This window comes from Chiloscyllium plagiosum, unplaced genomic scaffold (assembly GCF_037043375.1).
Source record: "Chiloscyllium plagiosum isolate Xiang-an unplaced genomic scaffold, Cpla_swu_hap1 HiC_scaffold_6, whole genome shotgun sequence".
Taxonomy (NCBI): Eukaryota; Metazoa; Chordata; class Chondrichthyes; order Orectolobiformes; family Hemiscylliidae; genus Chiloscyllium; species Chiloscyllium plagiosum.
This window is the reverse complement of record NW_028270144.1, coordinates 84529461-84554897: the sequence shown is the minus strand read 5'-3', so window position 1 is coordinate 84554897 and position 25437 is coordinate 84529461. Positions and strand designations below refer to the sequence as shown.

At 41.1% G+C, this 25437-nt stretch overlaps 1 protein-coding gene across 6 annotated transcripts in view; it reads left to right on the top strand.

The window, feature by feature from the left end:
• The window catches only part of gja3 (gap junction protein, alpha 3), a 46003-nt gene that overhangs the window by 5367 nt on the left and 15199 nt on the right, over positions 1-25437 (top strand). For 4 of the 6 annotated variants that reach the window (XM_087988165.1, XM_087988163.1, XM_043691904.2 and 1 more), the window contains exon 2: positions 580-4610. In XM_087988165.1, the coding sequence (XP_087844291.1) occupies positions 597-1781 (1185 nt within the window). In that variant the 5' untranslated portion in view covers positions 580-596 and the 3' untranslated portion in view covers positions 1782-4610. Of the gene's footprint in view, positions 1-579; positions 4611-25437 lie in introns of those variants that run through there. The other 2 variants (XM_043691903.2, XM_043691902.2) reach the window with 1 other exon arrangement.

Genomic DNA, 25437 nt, shown 5'->3' with positions numbered 1-25437 from the left:
GCGGGGTACAATAATGTAATTAGCGCGATTTAAATTGATAAAGAATATGTCAAAAGATTATTTTCAAAATGAACGATATTGTGTCGTCGCAATTATAATACTATCTATGGCCATTTCAACAAAGGTCTTTTCCCTGGGGTGGGCGACTCCAAAACTAGAGGGCAGAGGTTTAGGGTGAGATGGGAAAATTTAAAAGTGACCTATGGAACAACTTTTTCACACAGAGGGTGGTGCGTGTATGGAATGAGCTTCCAGAGGAAGTGGTGGAGGCTGGTACAACATTTAAAAGGCATCTGGCTGGGCATATGAATGTGAAGGGTTTAGACGAATATGTGTCAGGTGCTGGCAAATGGGACTAGATTAGGTTAGGATATCTGGTTTAATGGACCAGTTGGACCGAAGGGTCTGTTTCCTGTTGTACATCTCTATGACTCCATATTAGCTTTTTAATAACCACAATTAAGCTTAATGACTGGCATTGCGTATTTTCAAAACCATTACTCCAAATATCCACCGAGGGTTTAGCCTTCCCATTCTCCAATATCTAATGGCTCTTTGTTCTATGGATTGTTTTTGCAGGATAGAGATTTGAAACAATGGGTGACTGGAGTTTTCTGGGAAGGCTTTTGGAGAATGCGCAGGAACACTCGACAGTGGTAGGCAAGGTTTGGTTGACTGTGCTCTTCATCTTCCGAATCCTAGTGCTGGGGGCTGCGGCTGAGGAAGTCTGGGGAGATGAGCAATCCGATTTCACCTGCAATACCCAGCAGCCTGGTTGTGAGAACGTCTGCTATGATAAGGCATTTCCCATCTCTCACATCCGATTCTGGGTGCTCCAGATCATCTTCGTGTCAACGCCTACCTTGATATATCTGGGCCATGTACTGCACATTGTGCGGATGGAAGATAAAAGGAAAGAGAGGGAAGAAGAGATTAGAAAAGCCCAGAATGAAGCAGACAAAGAACTGCTGCTTAAAAATGGTAAAAAGGAGAAGCTTCCTTTTAGAGATGACCATGGCAAAATCCGAATTCAAGGGGCTTTGCTACGCACCTACGTTTTCAATATAATTTTCAAAGCGATGTTTGAAATTGGATTTATTGTAGGTCAGTATATCTTGTATGGCTTTAAGCTTAGTCCACTGTATCGGTGCAATAGATGGCCATGCCCCAACACCGTGGACTGCTTCATATCACGGCCAACAGAGAAGACTATCTTCATCCTATTTATGCTTGTGGTGGCTTGCGTGTCCCTTTTCTTGAACCTAATGGAAATCTACCACCTCGGATGGAAGAAGCTGCGACAGGGTGTAACCAACCGACAGCCCCCGGAACTGGAGAAGAAGCCGGAGCCCCTGACGCCAATCACAAGAACTGCCCCAAGCACCTTCAGCTATCCATACTTCCCAGACACAGCCGAGGGACCCCATCCCTACCCCGGAGGCCCGCCGAATGAGTTCAAAATGGCGGCGTTGCCCGAGGATAGGTCGCCGTACATAGCATACAACAACAAATTGGCTGCCGAGCAGAACTGGGCCAACATGGCCGCCGAGCAAAACCGCCATCTCAGCGCCAGCAACGACAATGGTAACGGGAGTCAGGAGCATGCGCTCCTCGTGCCGGCCAATCAGGAGAGCGCGTCTGCGGGCGGGGTTCCGCGCGGCAACGGTCACCTGACCACAATGGCCGAGATGCACGAGGCTCCCGTTACTGACACACGACCGTTGAGCCGGGCCAGCAGAGCAAGCAGCGGCCGAGCAAGGTCGGACGATCTGGCGGTTTAGCGTCCGCTTCAGACATCACTCGTCCTCCTTCATCCTCTCTTAAATCGGTACAAAATTTTAATATCAAATCGGGTAGGTGGGAGAACCATGCATGCTGAGAAGCATGTAATTGCGATGCGCTCCCGGAGTTATATTGTTAGTGGCTTTCACAGAGCCGATTTTGTTAAAAGTTACACACCTGTTAGCTTAAACATTTAGATATGTTCCGATTTTATGTTTTTCATAAACGAAAATCTACTGATTAACTTAATTAAGTAGACAGCCAAAAATGACTATGCTCTTGATTTCGCATCATGTGGAAGTTAAACCGGATTCAGGAAAGTATACTTCCAATTGATTTATGATCATTAATTTCACCTCTAAGAGCTCATTTTACCGAACCCCCTACTACATGTTGACTTAAGAACTGTACTTTTTAATACGTTAATCACTATTTTATGGCAAGGTAAGATGTCTACAGTAAACTCGATAAACAACTCCTTAAATGTCTTATTCAAGTTAAAAATATGCACTCTGATTGTAATCTGTTCTCTTTAAATGAATAAGTACGTAAAGTCTTTAAAGCCGAACACCAAATTGCAGAATGCTTCATCACTCATGAGACATACTCAACTTAGATCTACTAAAGAGTTGCAATATTTAACTTCTTGGTTTTCATCCATCTCCAGTGTTCTACGTGGCTCAACAATGTTGTAAAATATTAAATTGTTCTGCTTATAGTGACAAAAGACAAGGAATGAATGCATGTTTTATAGCATATGGTACATGGAAATAACATGAATTTAAGTGTATTCTAAAAAGTATCATGGCAAGGTAGCAAGCAAACCAATTATAGAGTAAGGGGGATACATTGCAGTTTATTTGTGTGTGAGGGTATGTTTGTGTGTGTTAATAGATACAGTACTATTCTGACAAATTTAGGAGTCCATCACACTTGACTACATCAGAGCAGAAGATGGGTTAGAATGACCAAGAAGTAATATAAAATTATAGTTTGCAATAAAACCAAAAGTCATTTTTTTACTTTTTAAAAAGGTTTTTAGGTTAAGTTTACCATCACAACATGGTTTTTAAAAAAACCATCAATAAAATTGAAAGTCCCAAGTGTTTATTTACCTTTCCAACACCATGTTAAATTTGGAACGATCAAACAGTAGTTCTGTAATTACTGCTATAAGCCTTAATTGTGAGAGATGACAACATACTACTAATATTCCAGGGCTAGGACATGATGCTGCAACCTACTTTTCATTGCTGGAAGAAAGAAAAACAGTGAATTGAATTTTGTTGCTTTAGGTACTTAGTTTTGATGTGTTTTCGAGATTAGGAATCTTGGCTATTATCAGGAAAACAAGTGTTAAAATGTCAATTGCCCTTGACAGCCATGGTAGAATCTTCAAAGAATCATTATGCAAAACAAGGCTGCACAGGCCATTCATAATCACATCTTTTTAGGAGATGAGAACCTGAGTAAAAGTTGATAAAACTTTCAGAAATAAAGGACATACAGAAACTGTTATGTATTAGAGGTATTCTAGGTTTCATCTGTACTTCAAAGTCACATTGACTTTGGAAACAGATTTTATGACCAGCAACCTCTTTTCCTTTTTAAAAAAAAGAGAGCAATGCTATTACTTTAATTGCATGGTTTAATGCAAGAGCTATTGTCAAAATGTAGTCCATTTTCTGAAGTACCCTAACTCAAAAAAAAATCTTAGAACAGACTTACTTGTGGTGTTGTTTTTAGTTATAGTGAAAAGATAAACAAACAAATCTGCTCTTATCAATGAGTTGATCTTCTTATATAATGTTTTAAACAATTGGCATTTGTTTTGATGAATCCAATAGATAATTGGCGAAATAAACAAACAAAATTACATATTTCTTGAATTAAGGAATCAAAAGTTTCCTTTAATTTAATTTTCAAGGATTAATTTAATTTTCTATCTTGGGATTACTTTATTTATGAAACCCTTAACATTATTAACTAAATAAATGAAGGAATAAGCTTGTAGGTGTAATATTTTTAACATTCTTTATTTGCACCTATTTTCTTGTACTGTATGTGATGTCTTTGTGACAGTGTTACGGTTTCTGAAAGTTTACGTCTAAAATTGCACATTTGAGCAAACAAAAAATAAGATGCCAAAGTTTATATTGTTGGACACCAAATTTTAAGAAAATAGCCCTGCCGATATGTATCGAATTCAAAGTAAATGTCTTAATACTAAATTGGGGCTCTTCACAGAAAAGGCAGTACATACAATAAAAAAAATTCTGGTATACACATGAAAGTTATTACATTTGTTATTGTATTACACCTAATTTATGCTGAATGTGAGAAATACACAGCTTTAGCCACAGAATAATTTACCTTGCGATAGAAAATCATGTAGCATTGGGATATAGCAGTGGGGCATATTTGGTGATTAGTCCAGTATACATTTACTACACCAGAAGACTATATTAGGTGAGAAAATATTTTGTACACTAAATTTGAGTTGACTAATTAGGTTTCTTAATTCAATGTGTTGCTTTCTACTATGCTTTTCGTTAACAGCCAAAGATTTGCCTAGAGGTTTCAAGGCCTGCTTGTTGCCCATGAAAACATTCTATTACTTACCTAATACAGTATATCCTCTCATTCAGAGGCAAAGTATTTCTGGGCAGTCAAGGGCATTCAATGATTTGGAGCAAAAACAGCAAAGCTGTTTTAAGTACTGTCTTTAAAGATGTGCCTTATGTATTATAATCTGTAAGAGCAAATTGATGTAAATGTTAATTTACCTCAAATGTTTACAAAAGTGTTATCTAATAAACGTTTTTTGTACCATCTTCTTGCCTGATCACTTCAGAGCAATATCCTTGTTTTACATAATTTTAAAAAAATTGACTCATGTTTTTCAGATAGGTATAAAATTAAATCAACTAGAACACAAGAATACTCAAGAATGAAACAATCTGCTAAACCTCCAAATTTCTGCCTCCGATATAAATGTATAGAGACCAAAACCGCGCACACGATTCCAAGTGTAGCTTCAAAGCCTTGCACAATTGTGTCAATGATCTTAAGCTTATGTTCCAATTTCCTTGCACTCAAAGCAAGCGTACCACTTTCTTTCCCAATTGCTTGTTGTACCTGTATGCTAACTCTGTGTTCCATATAGAAGCCTCTCCGAACATTAGCAGTTATAAGCTTCAAGCCTCTTAAGACTAATTTAATAGCCTCACATTTCTCCCCATTGTACTCCACCTATCTCCTTTTGCCCACTCATTTAACATCTCTTTGCAGCCTATGTCCTTCACACACCTTACATTTCCACATGATTTTGAATCATCTGCAGACTTTGCTCAGCCTGCCAACTTGAAAATGTATCATTTATTTGTATTATCTGTCTCTGTTCATTAACTAATCCTCTAAACATGCAAATACACCATTCTAATAACTTGTGTATTAACCTTTTATGTGCCACCTTATCAAGCATTTGTTAGAAATCCAAGTTTACTACTCCACTTTCTGTTCTTCCAGTTACACCCTCAAAATAACACATTTTTGAAACAGAATTTTCTGTGAAGTCACACAAATCACACTGTGTGTTTCTATGTATATTCTTAATAAAACTTTCCTGATAACTGATATCAAGCTAACTGGCCTGTAGTTGCCCCTTCTTGAATAATGATGTTGCATTTGCTAACTTCCAGTTTGCTGGGTCCATTCCAGAATCTAGTGAATTTTCAGTGCATCCACCATCTCTGCAATAATCCCTTGTGGAATCCTAGGATGCAGGCCACTAGACTCTGAAAGTTTACCTGATTTTAGTCTCTTCTGTTTCTGCTGTGTTTTTCCTCTACTAATGCTAATTAACTTAATTTCCTTGAAGTTATTAGCCCCTAAATATCCTCTGTATCTACTATGTTGCCAACCACAATCAACTTACAGTTGGGATAGTTTGCTATAACTATCCTTTATCCATGTGCTGTCCACTTCTATGACTCTGTGGGGACACCTAAGGTCTACTTGGATTATGTGGTAAAGGAAAACTACTAGTGAGCCTTAATGAGTAGAAGATCCTGTCTTAAAAAAGATGTAACTTATTGCATGATAGCAATAGGTACAGGTTACATTAGTAAGTTAGACATTGCTACAAAGAGTATGAGGAGACATAAGACATAAGTCTGTCCCCTCTGAGATTCTAATCTGTTCTATCTTTCAGTTTGGATGCTTAATAATGTCTCCAACATTAACCATTTCAGAACCATTACCTTATAAAGTACCCTTAATTTCTGGTATGTAACTTGTGCATTCTATTATGAAGGCAGGCACAAAATATTTATTTCGTCTCTTTTCCATTATGTTCATTCCCCATGATAATTTCTCTTCCCTCTGCTTCTCAGGGATCAATGTTTAGTCCAACTACTCTCTCCCTTTACACATTGTATTTTCACGAATCCTGGATAGCTTACTCTCATTATTTTGATAGCCATTTGCTGGTTTCTAATATTTTTAATCCTCAGACTGTCCATTAAACTTTACTATGTTATATGCCTCTTTAATAATCCCTTAACTTTAATACACCCCAGATGTATCTTTCTCGTTGAATTTTTATGTTTCAACAGAACATATTTAAGTTGAATATTTTGTACTATTACTTTGAATGTATACCACAGTTTATTATCACCATACTGTTTGCACAATCGACCTTAGCCAGCTCTCTGCTCATGCCTATGCAATAGGCTTTGTTTAAACTTTAAGATTGTTGTTTGTGATTGAGGTTTGCAATTTTCAAACTTAATGTGGAATTAATTGTATTATATTCTCTAATTCACAGTGGACTTTTTGCCATGATATTATGAATTATGTGAGAATGTAACAAGACCATAAAAAATTGGGAACAGGAGTATGCCATTCAGCTCTTTGAGCCCATTCCACTATTCAATTGGCTTATGGATGATATACCTCAATATACCTTTCCCTGCGTGGCCCCGTATCCACCGATGTTTTTAATGTGTAAATCTGTCAATCACAATTTTGCAGATATTTCATGATTTAGCCTCCACAGCTCTCTGGGTGAGAACTCCAAATATCGCTCATGCTTTGACTGAAGGAATTCCTCTCACCTCAGTCTTAACTGCTTTGTCAAATATTCTTCAGACTACTTCCCTGCCCACCCAGGGGAAAGACAACGGTATAGTGATATCGTGACTAGATCAGACATCCATGGTAATGCTCTGGTGGCATGAATTTGAAGGAGACAGTAAGGTCTGCAGATGCTGGAGATCAGAGTTGAGAGTGTGCACTGGAAAAGCACAGCAGGTCAAGCAGCATCCGAGAAGCAGGAAAATCAATGTTTCGGGCTGGAACCCTTCTTCAGAAATGCGGCTGGGAGCCTTGAGGGTGGAGAGATAAATGAGAGAGGGGTGGGGGAAAGTAGCTGAGAGTGCAATAGGTGGGTGGAGATGGGGGTAAAGGTGATAGGTCTGAGAGGAGGGTGGAGCGGATAGGTGGGAAGGAAGATTGACAGGTGGGACAGGTCATGAGGGCAGTGCTGAGCTGGAAGGTTGGAACTGGGGTAAGGTGGGGGGAGGGCAAATGAGGAAGCTGGTGAAGTTCACATTGATGCACTAGGGTTGAAGGGTTCCGAGGCGGAAGATAAGGCATTCTATCTGCAGGCGTCGGGTGGTGAGGGAGTGGTGATGGAGGAGCCTTGGACCTGCATGGCCTTGGCAGACTAGTAGGAGGAGTTGAAATGTTCAGCTACGGGGCATTGGGGTTGGTTGTTGCAGGTTCCTGGAGATGTTCTCTAAAGCGCTCTGTGAGAAGGCGTCCAGTGTCCACAGTGTAGAGGAGATAGCATCGAGAGCATTGGATGCAATAAATGATGTGTGGAAGTGCAGGTGAAACGTTGATGGATGTGGAAGGCTCCTTTTGGGGCCTTGGACGGAGGTAAGGCAGGAGGTGTGGGTGCAGGTTTTGCAATTCCTGCGGTGGCAGAGGAAGGTGCCAGGAGGAAGGTGGCTTGTTATGGGGCGTGGACCTGACCAGGTGGTCACGGAGGGAATGTTTTTTGCGGAAAGCGGATCGGGGTGGGGAGGGAAATATATCCCTGGTGTTGGGGTTTGTAGGTGTGGAAATGTCAGTGGATGATGCGATTTATGCGGAGGTTGTTGGGGTGGAAGGTGAGGACCGGGGGGGGGTTCTGTCCTTGTTGCAGTTGGAGGGGTGGGATTTGAGGGCAGAGGTGCGGGACGTGGATGAGATGCGTTGGAGGCCACTTTCAACTATGTGGGAGGAGAAACTTTGGTCTTTAAAGAAGGAGGCTATCGGGTGTGTTCTGTGGTGGAACTGGTCGTCCTGGGAGCAGAGGCAGAGGACTTGGGAATACGGGATAGCATTTTTGCAAGAAGTAGGGTGGGAGGAAGTGTAATCCATGTAGCTGTGGGAGTTGGTGGGTGTGTAAAAAATGTCAGTGTTGAGTCGGTCCTCGTGGATGGAGATGGAGAGGACTAGGAAGGGAAGGAAGGTATCAAAGATGGTCCAGGTGAATTTAAGGAATGTGTTGGTGAAGTTGATGAACTGTTTGACCTCCTCATGGGAGCTCGAGGTGGCGCCGATGCAGTCATCAATGTAGTGGAGGAAGAGGTGGGGAGTGGTGCCTGTGTAGCTCTGGAAGATGGACTGTTCTACATAGTCAACAAAGACAGGCAGAGCCGGGGCCCATGAGGGTGCCTATGGCTACCCCTTTCATCTGGAGGAAGTGGGAGGATTAGAAAGAGAAATTGTTAAGGGTGAGGACCGGTTCAGCCAAACAAATAAGTGTCAGTGAAAGGGTACTGGTGGGAACGCTGGGAAAGGAACAAACGGAGGACTTGGTGGCCCTGGTCATGGCGGATGGAGGTGTAGAGGGACTGGATGTCCATGGTGAAGATGAGGCATTAGGGGCATTGGAAACGGAAATCTTGCAGGAAGTGGAGGGTGTGGGTGGTGTTCCGAATGGAGTTCCTGGACCCGGGGAGGGTAGGACAATATTGAGGTAGGTGGAGATGAGCTCGGTGGGGCAGAACCAGGCTTAGACAATAGGTTGGCTGGGGTAGTCAGGCTTGTGGATCTTGGGAAGGAGGTACAGTCGGGTGATGCGGGGTTCCTGAACTATTAGATTGGTAGCTGTAGGTGGGAGATCCCCTAAGGTGATGACGTGTATAGTCTGGGAGATGATGCTTTGATGATGGGGTGTGAGGTCATGGTAGAGGGGGCAGTAGGAGGAGGTGTCTTCGAGTTGGCGCCTGGCTTCAGCGGTGTAGAGGTCAGTGCGTCAAACTACCACTGCACCCATTTTGTCTGTCGGTTTGAAGGTGAGGTTGGGGTTGGAGCGGAGGGAGTGGAGGGCTGCACGTTGTGAGGGCGAGAGGGTGGAGTGGGTGAGGCGGTTGGACAGGTTGAGGCAGTTGATGTCACGGCGGCAGTTTGAAATTAAGAGATCAAGGATGGGTAGCAGGCCAGCACAGGGTATCCAGGTGGATGGGGTGTGTTGGGAGGTGGGAGAAGGGGTCCTCAGTGGGAGGGTGGGTGTCTTGGTTGTCAAAGTAGGCACGGAGGCGGAGGTGGCAGAAGAAATGTTCAAGGTCGCAGCGTGTGTAGAACTTGTTAATCTGGGACTGCAGAGGGATAAAGGTGAGGCCTATACTGTTGACTCCCAGCCTTACCCCCCTCCCATTTATCTCTCCACTCCCCAGGGTCCTAGCCTCATTCCTGAAGAAGGGTTCTGGCCCAAAACGTCGATTGTCCTGTTCCTTGAATGCTGCCTGACCTGCTGTGCTTTTCCAGCACACACTCTCAACGGCATGAATTTGAATCCCACATGGCAAATGAATTAGGAACAGGTCACTTGGCTCCTCATGTCTGCTCTGTCAAGACCTTGGCTGATCTGATTACTCCATGCTCCCATAAGCTTTAACTCTTTTGCTTATCAAGATTCTATCTACCATTAATTTAAAAATATTCAAAGTATTCAACTTCTGTTACCTTTTAAAGAAGAACATTTCAAAGGACACCAAAATTGGAGGTGTAGTGGACAACGAAGAAGGTTACCTCAGACTACAATGGGATCTTGATCAGATAGGCTAATGGGCTGAGAAGTGGCAGATGGAGTTTAATTCAGATAAATGTGAGATACTACATTTTGGGAAAGCAAATTTTAGTAGGACTTATACACTTCATGGTAAGGTCCTAGGGAATGTTGCTGAACAAAGAGACCTTGGAGTGCAGATTCATAGCTCCTTGAAAGTGGAGTCACAGATAGATAGGATAGTGAAGAAGGCATTTGGTGTGCTTTCCTTTATTGCTCAGAGTATAAAGAACAAAGAAAATTTACGGGCCCTTCGGCCCTCCAAGCCTGAACCAATCTAAACCTAAACTACTGTCAATTCCTAAGTATCTGTATCCCTCTGCTTCCCACCTACTCATGTATCTATCCCTTAAATGAATCCACCACGATTGCCTCTACTTCCTCTGTTGGCAACGTGTTCTAGGTACCTATCATCCTCTATGTAAAGTACTTGTCGCGTATATCCCCTTAAACCTTTCACCTCTCATCTTGAATATATGACCTCTCGTTATTAAATCCCTCACCCTCGGAAAAAGCTTATCTCTATCTACCCTGTCTATCTACCCTTCATGATTTTGTAGACCTCAAAGAGGTCCCCTCTCAATCTCCTTTTTTCTAGTGAAAACAATCCTAACCTACTCAACCTTTCTTCATAGCTAGTACCTTCCATATCAGGCAACATCCTTGTAAAAACCTTCTCTGCACCCTCTCCAAAGCGTCCACATCCTTTTGGTAATGTGGTGACCAGAACTGTACACAGTATTCTAAATGCGGCCGAACCAATGTCTTGTACAATTTTAACATGACCTGCCAGCTCTTATACTCAATTCCCCGTCTGATGAAGGCAAGCTTACCATATGCCTTCTTGACCACTCTATCCACCTGTGCAGCCATTTCAGGGTACAATGGACCTGAATTTCCAGATCTCTCTGCTCATCAACTTATCCCAAAGCTCTTCCATTTACAGTATAGTTCGCTCTAGAATTAGACTTCCCAAAATGCATCACCTCACATTTGCCTGGATTGAACTCCATCTGCCACTTCTCTGCCCAACTCTCCAATCTATCTATGTTTTCCTATATTCTTTGACAGTCACCTGTGCCTTTTGCTACTCCACCAATCTTTGTGTCATCTGCAAACTTACTGATCAGACCAACAATGCCCTCTTCCAGATCATTTATGTATATTACAAACAACAGCAGCCCCTGCACTGGTCACCTTTCTCCATTTCGAGAAACTCCCTTCATCTACTACTCTCTGTCTCCTGTTGCTCAACCAGTTCTTTATCCACCTAGCTAGAACACCCTGCACACCTCACTTTCTCCATTAGTTTACCATGGGGAACCTTATCAAACGCCTTATTAAAGTCCATGTATATGGCATCTACTGTCCTTTCTTTATCTATCAACTTGGTCACTTCCTCAAAGAACTCTTAAATTGGTAAGGCACGATCTACCCCACACAAAACCATGTTGTCTATCACTGATAAGCCCATTTTTTTCCAAATATCAATGATTTTATCCCTCAGTACCTTCTCTAACAACTTTCTCACCACTGACGTCAGGCTCACTGTTCTGTACTACCCTTCATGTACACGGGGACAACATGAGCAACCCTCCAGTCCTCCAGCACCTCACCTGTGTTTAAGGATGCTACAAAGGTATCTGTCAGCTATTTCCTCTTTCGCCTCCCTCAGCAACCTGGCATAGATCCCATCCGGTCCTGGGGATTTGTCCACCTTAATATCCTTTAGCCTACCCAACATATCTTTGCTCCTTATGTCAAGGTGATCCAGAGTTAACAAACTTCCATCTCTAATCCCAGCATTCATCACCTCCCGTTCCTCAGTGAACACTGATGCAAAGTAATCATTGAGAATCTCACCCATTTTCTCAGGTTCGATACACAACCTTCCTTCCTTATCTTTTAGTGGACCAACCCTTTTTCTGGTTACCCTCTTGCTTCTTATATAAGAATAAAAGGCCTTGGATTCTCCCTAATTCTGCTCACCAAAGCTATTTCATGACCCCTTTTAGCCCGCTTGATTCCTCGTTTAAGAATGGTCCTACTCTCCCGATATTCCTCCAAGGCCCATTCTGTTCTTAGCTGCCTGGACCTTATGTATGCTTCTCTTTTCCTCTTGGCTAGTCGCATGATTTCTCCTGTCATCTACGGTTCACGAATCCTGCCTTTCCTATCCCTTGTTTTCAAAGGGATGTGCCTAACCTATGCTATCTTCAACCTATCTTTGAAAGCCTCCCACATATCAAGTGTGGACCTTCCTTCAAATAGCTGTGTCCAATCCACATTTCCCAGCTCCTGCCTAATTTTGATATAATTGGCCTTGGCCCAGTTTAGTACTTGTCCCTTAGGATCACACTCATCTTTGTCTACGATATTCTAAAACTTACAGGATTGAGGTCATTATTCCCAAAGAAATCTCCAACTGCAACTTCTACCACCTGGCCTGGCTCATTCCCCAACACCAGGTCTAATATGGTTCCTTCCCTTGTCGGACTATTGACATACTGCTGTAGAAAGCTTTCTTGGATGTTCCTTACAAATTCTGTCCCATCCAGACCTCTGACACTAAGTGTATCCCAGTCAATGTTGGGAAAATTAAAATCTCTCATTACCACCACCCTGTTGCCTCTACATCTTTCCATAATCTGTTTACCTATTTATTCTTCTACCTCACGTTCACTTTTGGGAGTCCTGTAATACAGTCCCAACAATGTAACTGCACCCTTCTTATTTCTTAGCTCCACCCATAATACCTCACTGTTCAAGCCCTCCATAGTGTACTCCTTTAGCATGGCTGTGATATGATCCCTGACCAGCAATGCAATCCTCCCCCTCCACCTTTAACTTGCCTCTCTGTCCTGTCTGAAGCATCTATATCCTGGAACATTTAGTTGCCAATCATGCTCTTCCTTCAACCAAGTCTATGTGATCGCAGTAACGTTATACTCCCAGGCACCAATCCAATCCCTAAGTTCATCTGCCGTACCCACTATACGCCTTGCATTAAAATGTATGCACTTCAGGCCGCCAGTTCTTTTGTGTTCATCTGCTCTTTGTCTACTCTTACTCTTGGTAATGTTAACTTTGTAATCCTTACAGTCTCCAGTTTCCACCTCACTGTCTAGTAGTCTTCTCTTCTGGTTCCCAGCCCCCTGCTGCATTAGTTTAAAACCTCCCCAACAGCAGTAGCAAAGACTCTCCCAAGGACATTAGTTACAGTCTGGTTCAGGTGTAAACCGTCCAATTTGTAATAGTCCCACCTTCCCCAGAACCAGTCCCAATGTCCCACAAATCTGAATCCCTCTCTCCTACACCATCCCTCAAGCCACGTGTTCATCCTGCCTATTCTTTCATTTTTACCCTAGCTAGCACGTGGCACTGGTAGCAATCCCGAGATCACTACCTTTGAGGTCCTCCTCTTTAACTTCTCTCCTAGCTCCTTGAATTCTGCTTTCAGGACCTAATCTCATTTTTTAACTTAACATTGGTGCCAATGTGCACCACGACAACTGGCTGTTCACCCTCCCCTTTCAGAAAGCTCTAGCTGATTGGTGACATCCCTGACCCAAGCACCTGGGAAGCAACATACCATCAGGTAGTCTCGTTTTTGGCCACAGAATCACCTGTCTACTCCCCTTGTAATAATCCCCTTTGACTGTGCTCCTACGAGTTTTTTCCCCGCCCTTCTGAACAGCAGTGCCTGCCACGGTGCCATGATCCTGCTAACTGCTGCCCTCCCCTGGTGAGCCATCTCCCCCAACAAAACGGTATACCTGTTTTGGAGGGAGATGACCACAGGGGACACCTGCACTGCCTTCCTATTCTTTCTCTGCCTTTTGGTCACCCATTCACTATCTCCCTCAGTAATTCTAATCTGCAGTATGACCAATTCACTGAACGTGCTATCCACAACCTGCTCATCATCGCGGATGCTCCAACATGAGTCCATCCGCAGCTCCAGAGCCATCATGAGGTCAAACGAGAGCTGCAGCTGGACACACTTTTTGCAAGTGCAAAAGTCAGGGAAGTCAGCCACTTCTCTGAGCTCCCACATCAGGCAAGAGGCACATGCCACGGGTCTGAGGTCCCCTGCTGTTGTAAGCCTTAGCTTTATGTCAACTAATTAAAATGAAACAATGCACTTAAATATATGAAAGAAAAGAAAGAAAAAAATAATAACTTTACCTTACAGAGTCCTTTTTCTACTGGTTAGAGGAGGGTGGGCGGGAGGGAGATACTACACATATAATGTCTCAGGTTTAGCCGCTGCCCAAATTTATCCTAAGTCCATATATTCCTGGCAACCTCCTTGTCTCCAACATCACCTCTGCTCTGTCTCCTGCTGCTCCCAAAGAGTATTGAATACAGACGTTGGGAGGTCATATTGCGGCTGTACAGGACATTGGATGGGCCACTTTTGGGCTTTATTGCTTGCAATTCTGGTCTCCTTCCTATGGGAAGGAAGTTGTGAATCTTGAAAGGGTTCAGAAAAAATTTACAAGGATGTCGCCAGGATTGGAGGATTTGAGTTATAGGAAGAGATTGAATAGGCTAGGGCTGTTTTCCCTGGAACATCGGAGGCTGAGGGGTGACCTTATAGAGATTTCTAAAATCTTGAGGGGCGTGGATAGGATAAACAGATAGTCTTTTTCCCTGGGGTTGGCGAGTTCAGAACTAGAGGGCATAGATTTAGGGTGAGAGGGGAAAATATAAAAGAGACCTAAGGGGCAACTATTTCACACAGAGGGTGGTACGTGTATGGAATGAGCTTCCAGAGGAAGTGGTGGAGGCTAGTACAATTGCAGCATTTAAAGGCATCTGGATGGATATATGAACAGGAAGGGCTGGGTGCTGGCAGGCGTGACTAGATTGGGGTGGGATATCTGGTCGGCATGGACAAGTTGGACCGAAGGGTCTGTTTCTGTGCTGTACATCTCTACAATTCTGGCTCAGGACCCTCTGTGAGAAAAAAGTTCTCCTTATGGTAGAATTTGAATTCAATCTACTAAAAATGGACAGGTTTATGTATAGGCAGAAGTGAGGACTGCAGATGCTGGAAACCAGAGTCTAGATTAGAGTGGTGCTGGAAAAGCACAGCAAGTCAGGTAGCATCCGAGGAGCAGGAAAATCGACATTTCGGGCAAAAGTCCTTCATCAGGTATGGAGGCAGGGATCTCTCCACCCTGGTGGCTCCCAGCCTCCACTCCTGATGAAAGGTTTATGCATATACCTGTGAGACATGTTTTTGTGGAGCACTACTGGAGCTTTCTTGTGTGGAATGTGATGTACAAAGTGAGCTTATTAGGCTAATTAAAATTCAGTCACAATAATCCTCCACATAAAGGGACAGCAAAAACTGTTTTGGTGGAGGAATACAGAGCTGTACTGGGACTTTGCAAAGAGATTTGCAATATACTAAACTTATTGCCATGAGTTCTTACATCAATTCAACTAATGAAAATTTAACTACCATAATCTACTGATGAAAAATAATTTTCTTTGCATCAATTTCTTAGTTTCAAATTATTTATTACTATACTGCACTTGGAATTGCGCTTAGTATAAGAATGGTTTAAGGGTGCAGAAATTGAACAATTTTAAAATTATTAAAGTGCAGAAAGCTGGGAAAGAATTTGCTTCTCCCAATCGAGAGCTGTTTTCAATCAACACTTGAAGAAAATGGAACACGCTCAAAGTCATCTTCTAGATGATCATGGGGAAAGATTAAGAAGTGGAGGAATCCATCAGGAATCCGGCACTGCAAACATAATCACTTCTGCTGCAACAATCGGATCATCCTGTTACAGGTGTACTTTTTAAATGGGCCATACATCACTGCAGCCATCGTGTGAGCAGCCTTCAGTGAATGCTGATCCCAGTACATGATGATCCCACTAAGCAATCCATCCCTGGCATCTGCCTGTTCAACAGTGCTAACAACTCATTCAATGAGAAAATCAACACCTCAACTTTGGTCAAATGAACCAATGGCCCAATTAGTGAATTGTAACAATCTAGTAACTAAAAAGCTCGTCAGTCAATGACCGTGAAACTATTGTCAATTGTTAGAAAATCCAAGTGGTGTAAAGACTGAAGCCGTTTATGGAATAAAATCTGTCTTCCGCACCTGGCCTAGTTCCAAACCCATATGTTTGATACTTAAATGCCCTCGGAAATGGCCCAGCAAGTTGTATCAATTGTTTCATTGTCTGATAAAAGGAATTAAGTCAGAAGGATAAGCAGGCAACGACCAAAGCATGAGAAATGACAATGACAAATCGGTCCTTTCAACCCAGTAAAATTCTACTGAGTTACATCTTGGGGGGCTGGTTCTGAAATTTTGAGCTAACCCACAGTTTAGTCAAGCCTCAACCTGACATTTTCTATAAGATATAATTCTGTGAAAAAGACTGGGTATTCCTAAGTACATCCTGTCTTACCAAGGGGCAGAGCCAGTAGAGATGGTAACATGGTAGTATACAGTTTCCCTGGGAATTCTCAACATTGACTCTGAGAGCATGAAGTCTCTTAGTATCAGGTCAATCATGGAAATAGAAAATTTCCTGCTAATTACCATATACAGTAGAACCGCAGATTCGGTTTCTGTGGTTTCAGTTATCCACGATTTACTACAACTTGAAAATATTACACGGAATAGTCTAGAAATAATTCCAGTGGGATGCCGGGGAGGTAAATTTGCATTTAAATTGGAGGGTTCGCCACTATCGGCGCTTTCGGGCATCCGCAGTAGGCCTTGGAACACATCACCCGCGGATAGGAGTGGACACCTGTATCGACCCCCATCCCTCAGCTGATAAATCAGTACTCCTCCATGTTGAACATCACAATAATTCCATTACTGGTTGGACTGACCATGTTTTAAAGATTGAACCTACAATAGGTCATGAGTGATCCAGCAAGAATAAAAAATAAACTTAACTTAAACTTCACTAATCTATCTGTAGCAGATACATCTGTCTGTGACATTCAGTGGGAATGACCATGGCATAGTCCTTGTGGACATGAAGTTCCACCTTTACATTGAGGAAAACCTTCATTAAGTTTTGTGGCATTAATACTGTGTGGAGTATGGGATAGATTTTGAAAATACGTTTTATCACAAAACTAGGCACACGTCTTTTGGCCATCAGCTGCAAAATTATATTCAACCACAATCATAATCTCATGGCCCAACATATCTCCATGTAATCAAGATCATCGTCACCATGGCAGAAGATCAACCTTGGTTCAATGAGGAGTGCAAAAGGGCATTTCAAGAGCAGCACCGGGTATGCCTAAAAATGAGACATCAACATTCTTAGCTGCAACACAGGGCTACATACATGCCAAACAACTGAAGCATGCAACAGTGAAGATTAGAGTGAAGCCTGAAGTCCTTTCATATTGTGTTGTGAATAGTGATGGATAATTTAAAAACTCATTGAAAGAGGAGACTCCACAAACATTCTAATCCTCAATTAAGAGGAGCCCAGCACATTAGTGTAAAATACATTGCTGAAGCATTAGTAAGCATCTCCAGCTAAAGATATCAAGTGGAAAATTCATTTCAGCATCTTTCTGAGGGTTCCAGCATCACAGGTGCCTGTCTTCAATCAATTTAGTTTACTCCACATGATATCAAGAAACAGCTGAGACACTGAATACGGCAAAAGCTACAACTTTCCAGCAATAGACCTGAAGTATCGTGCTCCAGAAATTGCCATGACCTGAGTACAGCCCCAACATGAACATGACAATGTGGAAAGCTACTAGGTGTATTCCATCCACAAAAAGCTGGACAAATCCAACCCAGCTAAGTAGCACCTCATCAGTCTATTCTTGATCATCAGCAAAGTGATGATTGGCAGTGCTATCAAGCAGCACTTCTTATCAAGCAGTAATCTATTCACAGATAGTTAGTTTGGCTCCACTAGGTCCACTCACCTCCTGACCCATGTCTCAACATGGACAGAACAGCTGAACTCAAAGGAAGAAATAAGGGTGACTGCCCTGGATTTCAAGGTAGCATTTGACTGAGTGTGGCATCAAGGACCTCTAGCAAAACTGGAGGTACAAGTAATCAGGAAGAAAACTTCGCTGGTTAGAGTCATATCAAGCATAAAGGAAGCTGGTTATGGTGGGTTGAGATCAACATCTATGGTACAGGACATCACTGCAGGAATTCCTCAGATCATGTCCTAGGCCTAACCATTTTCAGCTGCTTCATCTTTTTCCCTCCATCATAAGATCAGAAGTGAGTATGCTTGCTGATGATTGCACATGTTCATAGCTCCTCAGATGCTGAAGCAGGTCATGCCTGAATGCAGCTAGACCTGGACAATAGTGAGACTTGGGCTGATAAGGGACAAGTAACTTCTGTGCCTCAGGTATGCCAGGCATTGACCATCTTTAACAAGACAGAATCTAACCATTGTCCCTCAGCAATCAATAGTGTTACCATCCAATCTCCCACCACCAATATTCTGGAGAGTTACCATTGACCAGAACCTGAACTGGACTAGTCATACAATTGCGTTTCTACAAGGGCAGGTTAGTGGACATGCTTGCAGAACACCTAAGTTCTGAAAAAGGGTCAGTGGACTTGAAATGTTAGCTCTGCTTTTTCTCCACAGGTGTTGCCAGACCTGAGTTTCTCCAGCAATTTCTATTTTTATTTTATATCTTTCCTTTGGCTGGGTGACCAAACTACTCAAAATACTTCAAGTGATTTCATCAATGCCCTATATAATTGCAGTACTGACTAATGAAATAAGGCTAACATTTGCTTTTTTTTAATTGCTTGTTTTACCTGTATATTAACTTTCAGTGATTCATGAATAGGGATACCCAAATCCCATTGAAGTTCAACAATTCCCAGCCTCTCATTATTTACGAAATTTTTTTTCCTACAAAGTTAATAACCTCTCATTTCTCCACACTATTTCATCTACCAAATGTTTTGACCACTCACTTAATCTTTCTCAATTTCCTTGAAGCACCTTTGTCCCACTCCTGCTTAGTTTTGTGTCATCTGTAAAATTAGAAATTTATATTTAATTCTCATATCAAAATCATTGACACATATTGTGAATAGCTGAGGCTCAAGCATTGATCTTTGTAGTAACCCACTACAGGTAGTCACAGTCTGCCAATGTGACAATGACCCATTTGTTTCTGACTATCAGTCAGTTCCCAATCTATGCACTTAAATTTTGTTTACCAACCTCTTGTGTGGAACCTTGTTGAAAGTACGTTTTGAAAACCTGTCATATCAACCAGCTTCCTCTGATCTGTTGTGCTGGTTATATCCTTAAAAAACTTCTACAGGCTGGTGCAAACGATTTCCCTTTCATAAGTTCATGTTGACTCTGCTTAATCCTACTATGATAATCTAAGTGTCCAGTTATTTCAACTTTGTTATAGATTTTATTCTGATGTGATTGAGATAGTGTACATATGTGGACAGAAAATTGGTTGACAGACAGAGATCAAAGATCAGGAATAAATGGATCTTCTTCCATTATCAGCCAGTAATTAGTGGGGAATTGCATGGACTCCATTTATTCACAAAATACATTCGTGATTTTGATTAAGGAACTAAATGTATTATCTCCAAGTTTTCACATGACACAAATCTGGGTAGGAGGGTGAAATATAAGAAGGATGGAGAGATGCCCAGGGCTTACACAGCCAGGAGTTACATTTTAAGGATACAGACTAGGCCATTTATGACTGAGATGAGGTGAAATTTTTCACGTAGAGAATGGAATTCTCTACCACAGAAAGCTGTCAATGCTAAATCACTGAATATTTTAAAGGAGTTGAATATGTTTCTGAGGGCTAAAGAATCAAAGGTCATAGGGAGAGAGCTGGAACTAAGTTGAATGATCAGCCATGATCATATTGAGTCACAGAGCAAACTTGAAAGACTGAATGGTCTAATCCTGCTCATATTTATGTTAGTATGTTTCTATGAAATTAGTTAGTTTTGTAACACCCTTGTTTTCTCTCTTCCTTCTTTCTTAAATAGTCCTGTTTCAAATGCTACCTTTCATTCAGCAGTAATCATTCCAGAATATATAGAATTTTGGGAGGTGACACACCTATTATCTTCACAGCCACCTCTTTCAATGCTGGGATGTAGATCTACAGGTTCAGAGTATTTATGCAATTTTAATCCCGTTAGTTTCTCTATCACTACTGTTTTAAACTTATATGAATACTTTGAAGTTCCTCATTTACACTACTCTCTAAAATCTCCATTATTTATGGGAGTTGTTCAATATTTTCCTCCATGATTGCAAACACAAAATAATTTTTTTTTAGTTTCTCTGCTATTTCTTATTCCCATTATAAATTCTACTGATTGTAATGGACCCACATTTAGATTAGATTACTTACAATGTGGAAACAGGCCCTTCGGCCCAACAAGTCCACACCGACCCTCCGAAGAGCAACCCACCCAAGACCCATCCCCCTACATTTACTCCTTCACCTAAACTATGGGCAATTTGTTAGTCATAGAGATGTACAGCACGGAAACAGACTGTTCGGTCCAATTTGTCCATGCCAACTAGCTATCCCAACCCAGTCTAGTCCTACCTCCCAGCACCCTGCCCATATCCTTCCAAACCCTTCCTATTCATATACCCATCCAGATGCCTTTTAAATGTTGCAATCGTATTAGCCTCCACCTAGTTAATCTTTTCCTTTTTACATACCGATATAAAGTTTTACTGTCAGCTTTTATGTGTCATTCTTCTACACTTTCTTTTTCTATCTTTTTCTTTTTTAAATTTTTTTCTAAATTTTTTCCCTCATTGTCCTTTATAAAATTCTAAAATCATCCCAATCCTCAAGCATAGCTTTTTTTAAACCATAAGATCATAAGATGTATGAACAGAATTAGGCCATTCAGAATGTTCAGTCTGCTCTGCAATTCAAAGAGATCTGGGCTGTTATGATATTTCTGAATTGCATTTCCCAGCCTTATCCCCACAAACCTTGTTTCCTTTACTGATTAAAAGTTTGTCTATCTCAGTTTTGAATATACATAATTGCTCAACCTCAACTGCCCTCTGTAGTAAAAAATTCCATAGATTCACTATCCTCTAAGTGAAAACTTTCTTCCGTAACTCTGTCTTAATTGGATGACCCTTTCCTCTGACATTATGTTGTCTGGTCCTAGACTCTCCCAGAAGGGGAAGGAACCTTGCTGCATCTCCCCTGTTCAGTTCACTAAGAATCTTATATGTTTCAATAAGATAATCTCTTATTCTTCTATACTCCAATGTGTACCGACCCAATCAGCTCAACCTCTCTTATTAAGACTGTGTCTCCGTACTTGGTATCAGTGTAGTGAGCCTTCTCTGGACTGCTTCCAGTGTGAGCATAGTTTTCCTTAGATAAAGAGTCCCAAAACTGTTCACAGTATTCCAGCTGTTGTGTGATTTGTGCCTTGTATAGTTTTAGCAAAATTTCCATACTGTTATACTTCATTGCCTTTGAAATAATGGCCAACATTCCATTTGTCTTCAGTATTACCCACTGAACTTTGATGCTAGCGTTGTGTGACAAATGACGAGAAATCCCAAAGCCCTATGTTCCATAGCTTTCTGCAGTCTTTCTCAACTTCCCTTTTCTTCCTGATTATGTGCAAAATTTCATATTTTTCTATATGATATTCCATCTGCCAAGTTTTTGCCCACTTGTTTGATCTGTTTGTTTCCTTTTGCAGATGCTGTGCCATTCCTCACCACTTGCATTCCCATCTATTTTGTATCAGCTGCAAATTCAGCTATAGTACTTTCATTCTCCTCATTCAACATATTGTAAATAATTGTGATCCCAGCCCTGATACCTGTGGTACTCCATTAGCTGCATGTTGCCATTGTGAAAATGCCTCCCTTATTCCAACTTCTCTGTCTTCTATTAATTAACCAATCCTGTATCTGTGTTAATGTACCACTTCCAACACCATGAACCCTTATCTTATTAAGTAGCCTAATATGTCATACCTTATCAAAAGTTTTTTCAAAATCCAAATATATTCTATCCACTTCTTTCTCTTTAACTATCCTGTTTTTACCTCCTCAAAGAGCTTGTCAGGAGTGATCTCCCTTTCATGATGTCATGCTGATTCTGCTTGATCATGTTATGTATTTCTAAATGCTCTGCTATTACATCCATTATAATAGACTTTAAAATTTTCCCATATACAATAAAGTATGAGAATGAAGCCTGTACAGAGCTCATTACATTTCTGTCTACAACACAATCTAAGACATTTTCTTCAATTTTGAAACTTGATACACAATTTTCTAACTACCTTCTTCAAGCCACTGTCTGCCTTCTGACTTTAGTATTTTTTTATTGGCTTAAATTTTCAGAAGTACATCTGTGGTAATTTATAAGTCAGCTTTCATATGTAAATTAGTTTGCGATAAAATTGATGCAGGCTAAACCTAAGTAATTCCAAGCCTGTGAACATTTGATATCTACATGATCATACATAGGCACATACACATACAGTGCACATACACATACACTTTGCCATTAGAAGTTACTTCAGGTATGGATACTGTATTCAAATTTTTCCCACTTTAGCTGGGAAGATTGTGGCAAACTTCAGTGTGCCTCAGTTCCACTTTGGTTGGGATTATGTAACTCAAGAATGAGTTACGTAGTAAATCTTTAGACTCTCCTGAGCAGATTCACATCTGTGTCAGACCATTTGCCATATTTATCCACTGAACAACAGGGCTTCTGACCTTTTTTTCTTCATTGAAGAATCTGTTTGCAATTTCTTAATTTATTGTGTATCTTTTGAGTGAGTATTGTTTCTGAAGTAATTAGCTAACACTGATAACAAACAATTGATTCAACATCTGTCCAGCCTTTCTTCTACAATGTGCTGCTTTGAATGTCAGTGACAGAAAAAGATTGTTAGTATTTTCATTTCGATCCATCCTTTTCTCTCAGCACCAGAGTTAATAAAATCCCTACAGTATGGAAGCAAGCTTTTCCACCCATTAAGTCCCCTTCAGCCCTCTGAAGAGCATCCCACCCAGATCCATCCCTGTACCCATGCATTTCCCATGGCTAATCCACTTAGCCATCAAATTCCTGGATACTAGGGGCAATATAGTATGGCTAATCCTCCTAACCTGTATATCCAGAGCAAACCCTCGCAGACATGGGGAGAATATGCAAACACCACACAGACAGTCACCTGAGGGTGGAATCGATCCTGAGTCCTTGGTACTGTGAGGCAGTAGTGCTAACCACTAAGCCACTGAGCTGCCTCCACTCGCATCCACTCTGCACGAGCATTATTCTTGGCTACAGCATTACTCCATACAGGCATGGATGAGTGCAGCCCAACAGCACCCAAGAAGCTTGACACCATCAAGGAGAATGCAGCCTGTTTAATTGGCACCACATCCACAAACATCCATTCCTTCCACCATTAATGTTCATTAACTGTAATGTGTATTATGCACTGCAGAAGTTCACCAAAAATCCTTAGGTCTTCCATGACCATTTACATCAAGAAGAACAAGGGCACCAGATACATTGGAACACCACCACCTGCAAGGTTCATTTTCAGATGTTTCATCACCCATACTACATAACATCTTTAGTGAGCCAGGTTACCTAGTATGGTGATGAAACGTCTGAAAACGAACCTTCCAGCTCAGCGAGCAAACCTACATCCACGACTTCAACCTGAACCACAAATCTTCTCAAAACCTGCTACTGCCACTTGCAGTTTCATTCCAAGCCCATCACCATCTTCACTTGGAAATATATCACTATTCCTTCACTGTCACTTGGTCAAAATCCTGGAATTCCTTCTATAAGGGCATTGTAGGCCTATCTTTGGCACATTAACTGCAGTGGTTAAAGAATGCAGCTCATCATCACCTTCTCAAAAGCAACTAGCCCAGCCAGCACCATCCATATCACACAAAGTGAATTTTAAAAAGATCTATCGTTGAATTCAAACTTACACGGAAGCCTTCATTTAGTACAAAAACAGCTTTCAACAGTAATAAGTTAAACGGTATTCCTTTTTATCATTAGATCATAAGCAAACAGATTTTACTAATTAAATATGTTATCTCACATTGATACATTTTTCCTAAAGATTGAAGTCTCTTCAAAGAATATCCATTAAGTTTTCAATGCTCATGCCATTAGGAAGCAACTCAATGTCTACTATTTAGACAATGTACATTGGACGAATATAATTTATTCTTTTATTTCAATAGTGGGAGTGATGTGTCTTGTAGTATTCATAAAATAAATAATATGATCATAAGATACATTATGGATATTTATTTAAGAAATGTTACAAGGTATTAGAAGAAACTTCTTGCCACATTTTGATGGCAATCCGAAAGTTACAATACTGATAATCCTTCATGAACAGCTATGGGTTCCCACAGCTCCTACATTAATACTTTTACAGTAGCATTTCAGTAGTAGGGCCTCTTGTTTTACTTGTGTATTTCCTCATGCATTCTGAACCACTGATTATGCAGTCCACACTGCTTTCTGGCCCCATGTATGTGTCTAATCAGTCATTTGACAATAGTGTTTCCAGAAGTAAACAATAGTTTTAAAAATAGTAACATGTGTCCTTTGGTAGGTCAAGTAATAGTTGGATTGTTAAAATAAGCCAATATATATTTTTTACCTGTGCTTGATAATTAATGGGAGCAATGCTTTTAAGGAGTAGCTATTGGCACTCAAAAGTCAGACTTTCAAATTTGCTTTCTTGTTTAATTATGTTACATATATATATGATTGTGTCGATTTTAAACAATTATAGCTGACCAAAAGAATTTAATATATTTGATAATAAAACTATTTTGTAGACAGAATTGTACTGAACCCCTATCTCTAATCTCAAGGCCCAGCATATCCTTCACTACACTACTAGATCAAGTCAGGGATCAACCATAATTCAGTGGAGAGTGCAGGAGAGTATGCCAGGCAAAGTACCTAGTATACCTAAAAATAAAGTGTCAACTAATGAAGCGACAACAAGGGAGTATACGGTATATATACCACAAAGAAAAAGCAGAATGCAAGAGATAGAGCAAAGTGATCCCGCAACCAATGATCAGATTAAAGCTCTGACATGCTGCTAGGTCTAAACCTGGATGGTGATGGATAATTAAACAGCTAACTGGAGGAGAAGGGGGCTTGACAAACATTTTTACTTTCAATGACAGAGGAACCTAGCATATCAGTGCAAACTGTGCGAATGAAGCATGTGTAAACATTTTCAGCCAGAACAAATAATCTATCTTGGTCTGTTCCTGAGAATCCACTGGCTAGAATCATACTGTACCTAGTGCCAAGGAAAGTGATTGTGATTGTTAAAGACTAATCATCTGGAACATCACTGCAGGAATTTGTCAGGGTGGTATCTGAGGCCCAACCATCTTCTGTTTGCTGATGAATACACAGTGCTCAGTACCACCATATGCAATTGTTCAGAATCTGAAGCAGTTGTGTCC